Raw genomic sequence first — 10,238 nt, forward strand, 5'->3', positions numbered from 1 at the left:
TGGACTTAGAGGCAAATTAAATAAATTCAAAACAAAAGTAATTTTTAAAAGATCAGTATTTTTCTCATTTATCTAGCAGAATATTTCAAATCTAAGCAACGTGTATCTTGGTGCAGTAACTGATTAGGACTCTAAGTGCCGCTGTTCCCCTACTGTGAAACAAAAGCCACCAAAAAGGCTATCCGATTCTCAGGACTCACAAAGAGAGACCCCACAAGCCAAGTGCTGGGCTGCAGAAAAATTCTGTCCCTACATTTGGGGATCTTCAGTTTTCCAGAACCTCAGCCAAAAGGTTAACAAGATACACATGCCCAGTGAAGATTCTGAAAGAATTCTGTAAGAGAACAACAATGGCGGATTGGAAGAATCACCAAGGACACAGTAAGCTGATGCTGTTGTTCATGCTGCTGGGGATACTGTGGCAGACGGGGACAGGACAGATCCATTACTCTGTGCCAGAAGAGACCAACAAAGGCACCTTCGTGGGGAACATCTCCAAGGACCTGGGATTGGAGACCTGGGAGCTGGCGCAGCGCGGAGTCCGCATCGTCTCCAGAGGTAGGACGCAGCTTTTCTCTCTCAACCCGCGGAGCGGCAGCTTGGTCACCGCGGACAGGATCGACAGGGAGGAGCTCTGCGCCCAGAGCCCCCGGTGTCTTGTAAATATTAACATCCTAGTTGAGGATAAGGGAAAGCTTTATGGGATAGAAATAGAAATAACTGATATTAACGACAATAATCCGAAATTCCATGTTGAATATCTGGAAGTGAAAATTAATGAAATCGCCGCTCCTGGCGCGCGCTATCCACTCCCAGAAGCTGCTGACGCGGATGTGGGCGTGAACTCCCTGCAGAGCTACCAGCTCAGCCCCAACCACCACTTCTCTCTGGATGTGCAAACCGGAGATGACGGAACCTTAAACCCAGAGCTGGTGCTGGAGCGAGCCCTGGACAGAGAGGAAGAGGCCATTCACCACCTGGTCCTCACCGCCTCCGATGGCGGCGACCCTCGCCGCTCCAGCACAGTGTGCATCCAGGTGACAGTGTTGGATACAAACGACAATGCCCCGGTTTTTGCTCAGCCCATGTACCGAGTCAAAGTCCTTGAGAATGTGCCCCCGGGCACCCTGCTGCTTACAGTAAGAGCTAGTGACCCGGATGAGGGGGCCAATGGAAAAGTGGTGTATAAATTCCGCAAAGTTAATGAAAAACAATCTCCCTTATTCCATCTTGATGAAGATACGGGGGAAATCTTTTTAGCAAAAACTCTAGATTATGAAGACTGTTCTTCATATGAAATGGAAATACAGGCTGAGGACGTGGGGGCTCTTCTGGGGAGAACCAAAGTGCTAATTATGGTGGAAGATGTCAATGACAACAGACCGGAAGTGGCCATTACCTCTCTGTTCAGCCCAGTGTTGGAAAATTCTCTTCCTGGTACAGTAATTGCTTTCTTGAATGTGCATGATCGAGACTCGGGGAAGAATGGTCAAGTTGTCTGTTCCATTCAGGAAAATCCGTCTTTTAAATTAGAAAAGTCAATCGATAATTATTACAGGTTAGTGACATGGAAATATTTGGACCGTGAAAAAGTCTCTACTTACAATATCACAGTGATAGCCTCTGATCTAGGAATACCACCTCTGTCTACTGAAACTTACATTACCTTGATTGTAGCAGACACTAATGACAACCCTCCTACCTTCTCTCATTCCTCCTACTCAGCCTATATCCCAGAAAATAACTTGAGAGGTGCCTCTATCTTCTCATTGACTGCACATGACCCTGACAGTCAGGAAAATGCACAGGTCACTTATTCCGTGACTGAGGACACAATCCAAGGAGTGCCTCTGTCCTCCTATATCTCTATTAACTCGGACACTGGTGTTCTGTATGCTTTGCAATCTTTTGACTATGAGCAGATCCAAGACTTTCAGTTACTGGTGATTGCCAGTGACAGCGGAAACCCCCCACTTAGCAGCAATGTGTCACTGAGCCTGTTTGTGCTAGACCAGAATGATAATGTACCTGAGATCTTGTACCCTGCCTTCCCTACAGATGGCTCCACTGGTGTAGAACTTGCACCTCGCTCCTCAGAGCCTGGATATCTGGTAACCAAGGTGGTGGCAGTTGATAAAGACTCAGGGCAAAATGCCTGGTTGTCCTATCGCCTGCTGAAGGCCAGCGAGCCAGGACTCTTTGTGGTGGGCCTGCATACGGGAGAGGTGCGAACAGCAAGGGCCCTGCTGGACAGAGATGCACTGAAGCAGAGCCTGGTGATAGCTGTCCAGGACCACGGCCAGCCTCCCCTCTCAGTCACCCTCACTCTCACTGTGGCTGTGGCTGACAGCATTCCAGAAGTGTTGGCTGACTTGAGCAGTATCAGGGTCCCGGATGCCCCAGGTGGTTCAGACCTCACACTCCACCTGGTGGTGGCAGTGGCCATTGTATCCTGTGTTTTCCTAGCCTTTGTCATTGCCCTGCTAGCACTCAGGCTTCAGCGCTGGCAGAAGTCTCGCCTACTCCAGGCTTCTGGAAGTGGACTAGTGGGTGTGCCCCCCTCACATTTTATGGGCATTGATGGGGTACAAACTTTTCTGAAGACCTATTCCCATGAGGTCTCCCTTACTTCAGGCTCCCAGACAAGCCACGTTATCTTTCCTCAGCCCAACTATGCAGACATGCTCATCAGCCAAGACAGCAGTGAGAAAACTGATTCTTTGGTAACACCTATAGATTTTCATGAAAGTAAAGGTGAAGCGGCTTGTGCACCGGTGAGTTCAGTTCTTTGATTTATTTCTCAAAGGAATTTTAAGGCGTGTCACACTATTTTGCTTATTTTGCTAGTGACGGTATAAAATCAAATGCTGACAATCATGGGTTATTGTCTGATTTGCTTTCAAAAGCCTTGGACAAGAGATTATTCGACCTTTTCTAAGCTTCCACTATTTACCTCTGGTCACGAATTCAGTTAAGAATTACTTACCTAACCACCCCCCATAACTTTCCTATTGTATAAATGAATTGCAAAAAAGGAATTGAGACTTCCATATTCTTGTATTGCTTCAACAGTCATCAAATATATGACATAATTTAAGGATTATGCTTAACCTATAACTAGGCTCTTGAAATATTTTACTTTAAACATCTTGTGAGTTTTATTTCTGCATCAGTACCCATCAAATCTTTGTTATTTCATATATTTCAAAATATAAGCACTTTTAAAGGATGGATCTTGGTAGGTGGTAAGATTGGTCCTGGGTTGTTGTGTGTGTCTGTGGTAATAACCCCCTCCTGAGACTTACACTAATTGAAATATGAAATTTAAATCCTAGAATGAGTAGTGTTTCTGTTCCTTACCCCCCCAAAAAAAAATCCCAACAAAATCAAATCTGAAGTGTCATTTTAAGCCCTTGAAAGTAACTTTTTAAAAAAAGCAAACATATTTCATTAGAGTTCCAATGGGGTTTTTTAGGTTGCCAATTAATATGAAATATTAAAAACTTTTAGATGATTATTTTAGTAACATATACTAAATTTCATATACACAATTTTAAACAAGCTGATGAATCTCATTAAAATGATTTTCCATCTTTGCTACACATATTATTACTTCTTAAAGCATTTGAGGGCTGGGAAGGTAGCTTAGTGGTAGAGTGCTTGCCTTGTATGCATGAGGCCCTGGGTTTGATTCCTAAGCACCACATAAGCAGACAAAACCAGAAGTGACACTGTGTCTCAAGTGATAGAGCACTAACCTTGAGCTGAAGAGCTGAGGGACAGCGCCTAGACCCAGAGTTCAGGCCCTATGACCCACAAAAAAGAAAAAAAAAACTTTAAAGCGTTTGAATTAAGGTAACCCCTAATTAGATTATCAGTTGAAAATAGAAGACAAGATCAATCTTTTCTTCTATAATGGAAAAGAATATTTCCCAAGGGTAGTCCATCCAGCCAGATGCCGATGGCTCACTCCTGTGATCCTAGCTACTCAAGAGTTTGAGATGATTTGAGAACTGTAATCCAAAACAAGCCCAGGCAGGGAAGTCCATGAGACTCTTATCTCCAATTAACCAGCAGAAAATTGGAAGTGGCACTGTGGCTCAAGTGGTAACATGCTAGCCTTGAGCTGAGGGATAGCACTCAGGCCCCAGAGTTCGAGCCCCATGACTGACAAAAAAGAAAGTATGAAGAAAAAAATAGTCCATCCTATGTTGCATATATAGTGAGTGGTAGGTGACTTCATACTTTCTGTAGCATCTTGGAGCACAGATTAGACTATATTATTAGTACTTAGACTATATTACTTTACAACTTTATAAAACATAAGAAATTTTTCTGGGGGAATATCAAATCTTTGCAATCCCTAAAATGTTCTTTAAAGGTTTAACAAATAGGGGCTTAAAGAACAGTGCTTGCCTAGCCTGTATGAGCCCCTGAATTTGATCCTCCAACTCCACAAAGAAATTCAATGAGTATAAAATTAGACAAAATAGCACTATAAGTTTACCATGAGCATATTTCATTCACTTCAAAAGGCATTACTTCGGACTGGGAAGGTGGCTCAGTGGTAGAGTGCTTGCCTTGCATGCATGAGGCCCTGGGTTCGATTCCTCAGCACCACATAAGCAGGAAAAAAAAAGCCGGTACTGTGGCTCAAGTGGTAGAGTGCTAGCCTTGAGCTGAGGAGCTGAGGGACAGCGCCCAGGCCCAGAGTTCAGGCCCCACGATCGGACCAAAAAAAAAAAAAAAAAAGGCATTACTTCAATATAATGTAGGTACATAAAGAAATAATTCAGTCTATTGGAATATCCTTTTGTGGCTTTGTATTGATGAGTAAGTGACTAAGAATCAATGTAATATAAACAGATACAGGCCAAGTAATTTTGAGATACAGAAGGGCATACCATATCTTGACTACATAAGTGACAAATTATCTTTATAAAGGCAGTGTTGATGCTTTTGGAAAGAGGAAATGTTTTAAAATTGGTACAAAATTACACAAGCTTATAAAATAAGTTTAACAGTACCTATACTTTCTAGTATATGTAATACAAAACAGCGTTAATTACCTGGAAATGTTTGGGTAAAATCATAGGAATGGATGAAAGAAAAATAAAAGCAGCTTCAACATATAGACAAAAAGGACATGAATTTGTGGAATCGGTAGAGAAGTCTCTCAGGACAAGATTACTGTTTTATTCATTACGCTATTACTCAAAAGGACAATAGATTGTAGAAGAGTGCCATGTGTATTCGGAGAATGGTGAAAGAATGGATCAACATATGTAGGCTTAGTAACAACATATGTAGGCTTATGTAAAAACAGTCTTTCTAACAATCTGGAAAGAAGGAAAATGGTCCTCAAAAGAGGGCTTTACAACTTATTGTTAAATATATGAACATAAAAATAGGGCTTGATGTTTATTAGACACAACTAGAATTTCCCTACCTAGAGAGTAACAGAGGCTGCTGTTTCCTACTGTGGACTCTGGGCGCCGCTGTTGGCCAAAGTGGAGAGCCTGGCGCGCTCCCTTTTCTCGCGCAGCCGCACCAGGCTTCCTAAAGCAGCCGGATCTGACTCGCAAGCGCCAGTCTTTACACCGCTTCTTCATAGCAAAAAGAAGGATCTTTTCATGGACTGGAACTGGAAGTAAAGTCTGCTCGGCCTTGGATTATCGGCCATACGGACCTCATTCGTCATCTGGAGTCTGCAGGCTGGTGAGCAAGCCCCCGGGGAGCAAGAAGGATGGGGAGCGGCGCTGCGAGGAGCAGCCGCGCTGACAGGCGCCCAGTGCTCTTTCCCTTCCTGCTGTCTTTGTCTTTGTTCTGGCCCGCGCTCTCAGAGCCGATCCGCTACTCCATCCCAGAGGAGATGCCCACGGGCTCCGTAGTGGGGAACCTCGCTAAGGACCTGAAGTTTAGTACCCAGGACCTACTGAGTCGAAAACTGCGGATCAGTTCGGAGGAGCCTTACTTCAGGGTGAACGCAGAGAGCGGAGAGTTGCTTGTGAGCGGCAGCAGGCTAGACAGGGAGGCGATGTGCGGGAAGAGGCCAGTTTGCGCTCTGGAATTTGAGGCTGTGGCTGAAAACCCATTGAACTTTTATCACGTGACTGTGGAGATCTTGGACATTAATGACCACGCGCCAAAATTCACGCAGACTTCCTTTGAGCTGGAAATAAGTGAGTCCGCACAGCCTGGCACGCGATTTATATTAGAAGAGGCAGAAGACGCAGATATTGCCTCAAACACTCTACAGAATTATAAACTCTCTCCTAACCCTAGTTTTTCTCTGGCAAATGAGAACCAAGACGGCAATAGATACCCAGAGTTGGTATTACAAAGAACCTTAGACCGTGAGCAACAAAGTTCTCACCGTTTAGTCCTGACTGCCTTGGACGGTGGAACGCCACCCCTGAGCGGGACTGCTGAGCTCCGGATCCAGGTCACAGATGCCAATGATAATGCCCCTGTATTCAGCCAGGGACTGTACCGAGTCAATCTTCCGGAAAATGTGCCTCCGGGCACTACTGTGCTACGGGTGACAGCCACGGATCAAGATGAGGGCCTCAATTCGGAAATCACTTACTCCTTCCTCAGAACCGAGCATGTTTTTAGTCTGAATTCAAAAAGCGGGGAAATTACAACTCAAAGGGGCCTGGATTTCGAAGAAATCAAGGAATATTCTGTAGTGGTGGAAGGACGGGATGGTGGAGGACTCGTTGCACAATGTACAGTGAAAATTAACCTTCAAGATGAAAATGACAACAGCCCAGAAATTACATTCCATTCTCTACTCGACATGATTCTGGAAAACGCAGTGCCCGGAACCATAATTGCTTTGATCAAAATACGTGACGAAGATTCTGGAGACAATGGAGAGGTTAATTGTCAACTAGACGGTGAAGTTCCTTTTAAAATCATCTCTTCTTCCAAAAATTCGTATAAGTTGGTAACGGATGGTACCTTAGACCGAGAGGTAGCTCCCGAGTACAATGTCTCCATCACTGCCACGGACAGGGGCAAGCCGTCCCTGTCCTCCAGCAAAAACGTCACCCTACGCATTGGCGACGTGAATGACAACGCTCCGGTTTTCCACCAGGCCTCCTACGTGGTCCACGTGGCTGAGAACAACCCTCCCGGAGCCTCCATCGCCCAAGTCAGCGCCTCCGACCCAGACCTGGGGCCCAACGGCCAAGTGTCCTACTCCATCCTGGCCAGCGACCTGGAGCCAGGCGCGCTGTCGTCCTACGTGTCGGTGAGCGCGCACAGCGGGGTGGTGTTCGCCCAGCGCGCCTTCGACCACGAGCAGCTGCGCTCCTTCCAGCTCACTGTGCAGGCGCGCGACCAGGGCTCGCCCCCGCTGCGCGCCAACGCCAGCCTGCGCGTGCTGGTGGGCGACCGCAACGACAACGCGCCGCGCGTGCTCTACCCCGCGCTGGAGCCCGACGGCTCGGCGCTCTTCGACATGGTGCCGCGCGCCGCCGAGCCCGGTTACCTGGTCACCAAGGTGGTGGCGGTGGACGCCGACTCTGGACACAATGCCTGGCTGTCCTACCACGTGCTGCAGGCTAGCGATCCCGGCCTCTTCAGCCTGGGGCTGCGCACCGGCGAGGTCCGCACCGCTCGCGTCCTGGGGGACAGGGATGCGGCCCGCCAGCGCCTAGTGGTGGCTGTGCGCGATGGTGGACAGCCGCCCCTCTCGGCCACCGCCACTCTACACCTCATCTTCGCAGATAGCTTGCAAGAAGTGTTGCCAGACCTGCGCGATGACCCTTCGCCCTCGGACCCTCAGACAGAACTACAGTTTTATCTGGTGGTGGCCTTAGCCTTCATCTCTGTACTCTTTCTTCTTGCTGTGATTCTGGCCATCACCCTCCATCTACGAAACTCTTCCAGCCCAGCTGCCTGGGGCTGCTTTCAGTCAGGTCTCTGTTCCAAGTCAGGGCCCATAGGTGCCCCCAATTACAGCGAGGGAACTTTGCCTTATTCCTATAATCTATGTGTTGCACAGTCGGGGAAGACAGAATTAAATTTCCTGAAATACAATGAGCAGTTGAGTTCAGGACAAGACATTCTTTGTGGTGATCCATCTGGACCCATGTTTCCACTTTGTAATTCCAGTGAGCCAACCTCCCATCCTGAGATTCTAACACCGGTGAGTTCTGTTTAAATGTCTACTTCTCCTCATCCATGAAATTACCTATATTTACAGGCAAATACAGTGTGCACCTTTTCAGGTATAGTGAGTAGTTGTATTTAAAAAGTTATCCTCACTCTAAAGTGGTACTTCTATTCTTCACAGAGAGGAGTGAATCTTTAGTGGCTATGTGACATCAAAGATGCCAGGGAAAGTGATGAGGTTGCACATACAGAACGTAATGAGAGTACTGAGAGTGTGTACTATCAGTAGCAAAAGAATCGGAGATACTTTTTCTCTTTTTCAGAGGTAATGGATTTTACCCATTGATACCTATTTTTTTCTTTTTGGATAAGTTCCTGGCCTCAGAACTGTTGTGTAATATAGCCAGGCCTAAGGCTGAAGATTCTCCTGCCTCAGCCTCCCCAGATACTGGATGAGAATTGCACAACATCATTCTCTCTCTCTCTCTCTCTCTCTCTCTCTCTCTCTCTCTCACACACACACACACACACACACACACACACACAGATACACATATGCATACACATACATATACATATATATGGTATGGAAGTAAGCATTAAATTTTAAATTGATAGGCATTCAATCATTCTTTATAGGGGTAGAGGAATCTTTTTCTACTAAGGGACATTTGGATATGAGATCATCAACAGGTCTAGATTTATTAAATTTCACTTTTTAAAGTAGCTCATAGCTGGGTGCTGGTGGCTCTCACCTGTAATTCTAGGTACTCAGGAGGTTGAGATCTGAGTGTTACAATGTGAAGCCAACCCAGGCAGGAAAAGTCTGTGAGACTTTTATGTCTGCTACTGGGGAGAAAAAAATAACAAGTGGAGGTGTGACTCAAGTGGTAGAGTTCCAGCCTTAAGCAAATGAGCTCAGGGACAGTGCCCAAGCCCTGAGTTCAAGTCCCAGGATCCGCACCAAAACAAACAAAACCAAACCAAAAACCCAGCTTAGAGAGCTATTAAATTTCAAACTCTACTTACAATTGCCTTGACAGGGCCAGACCAGGGTTTTCTAGGCCCTGGAAACTATTGTTGAAGTTAGTGAAGGAAAATACAGCAGTTTCTTTGCTATAGAACCTTTGGCTGGACCTTTTGTTTTTGGCAGTGTCCCTTTTTCCTTATTCATACTAAATACAATCATGATTTTGACATCCTTTCTTTATAAAGGTATGAAAAACTATATGTGTTTGTTTGTGTGAATGAGAAAGACTCGCTAAATTGGTCAAGTCCAAATCCCTAAGTTTTCTCAGATCTTTTTTTTTTTTTTTTTTGTTGGTCGTGGGGGCTTGAACTCTGGGCCTGGGCGCTGTCCTTCAGCTCTTCAGCTCAAGGCGAGCGCTCTACCACTTGAGCTACAGCGCCACTTCGGGTTTTCTGGTGGTTTATTGAAGATAAGAGTCTCACGGTCTCTCCTGCCTGGGCTGGCTTTGAACCGCGATCCTCAGATCTCAGCCTCCTGAGTAGCTAGGATTACAGGCGTGAGCCACCAGCGCCCAGCTTCTCAGATTTTTTTGAATGCAAAATCCTAAAGGAAATGAAATACTGGAGTTGAGGGCATAATTCAGTGGTAGGACACTATTCAGTATGCTCCTGGTCTTAGGTTTAGTACCCAGTAGAGAAAAAAGGTGGAGGAGAAGAAGAAAAGAAAAAAGGAAATGTCTATTTCTCGTGCTTTCATTGCTGACATACTATCTTTGAAGAAAAAAGTGGTAAAAAGATACCAGATTTGTCTTAGAATTTGGAGCCCTAAACATTAAGTAACCAGATGTTTCCCATCATTCCTGTAAGAAGGAAAGAAAATTCTGAGTTATTACATTTTTAAGGCAAAAACTACAAAGTCTGTCATACTTCAAAGTTGCCATTATATAGTATAAATCTTTTTGTTAGTTTTCCTTTTGATAATAGCTTCATTACAAATTGTGTTTTTTGCTTTTTATTTTCAGTTGTGAGGCTTGAATTCAGGGCCTGAGTGCTGTCCCTGAGATCTTTTGCTCAAGGCTAGGGCTCTATCACAGCATCACTTTTGGTTTTTGAGTGGTTAATTGGAGATAAGAGTCTCATGGGAA

General features: G+C 45.4%; 2 protein-coding genes across 6 annotated transcripts in view; both read left to right on the top strand.

Moving 5' to 3' along the window:
* LOC122118086 (protocadherin gamma-C5) overlaps positions 1–10,238 on the top strand; it is a 195,133-nt gene that overhangs the window by 63,576 nt on the left and 121,319 nt on the right. Inside the window, exon 1 of one of the 5 annotated variants that reach the window (XM_042691953.1) lies at positions 5,598–8,158. The exons of the other annotated variants lie outside the window; for them this stretch is intronic. Within the exon in view, the coding sequence (XP_042547887.1) occupies positions 5,747–8,158 (2,412 nt within the window). The 5' untranslated portion in view covers positions 5,598–5,746. Of the gene's footprint in view, positions 1–5,597; positions 8,159–10,238 lie in introns of those variants that run through there. 5 annotated transcript variants of the gene reach the window in all.
* On the top strand, positions 351–5,654 carry LOC122118018 (protocadherin gamma-A8-like). Its single transcript, XM_042691872.1, has 2 exons — positions 351–2,774; positions 5,454–5,654. The coding sequence occupies exons 1-2, from the start codon at positions 351–353 to the stop codon at positions 5,652–5,654; spliced, it is 2,625 nt and encodes an 874-aa protein (XP_042547806.1).

Source organism: Dipodomys spectabilis, unplaced genomic scaffold, assembly GCF_019054845.1.
Source record: "Dipodomys spectabilis isolate Male_0828 unplaced genomic scaffold, ASM1905484v1 ptg000147l, whole genome shotgun sequence".
In the NCBI taxonomy this organism is placed as follows: Eukaryota; Metazoa; Chordata; class Mammalia; order Rodentia; family Heteromyidae; genus Dipodomys; species Dipodomys spectabilis.

What these genes read in the sequence shown, in the direction of transcription:
- LOC122118018 (XM_042691872.1), top strand. Translation starts at nt 351, where the DNA reads ATGGCGGATTGGAAGAATCACCAAGGACACAGTAAGCTGATGCTGTTG. An exon ending in GTGAAGCGGCTTGTGCACCG is followed by an intron (nt 2,775 to 5,453) that starts GTGAGTTCAGTT and finishes TTCCCTACCTAG; the next exon opens with AGAGTAACAGAGGCTGCTGT.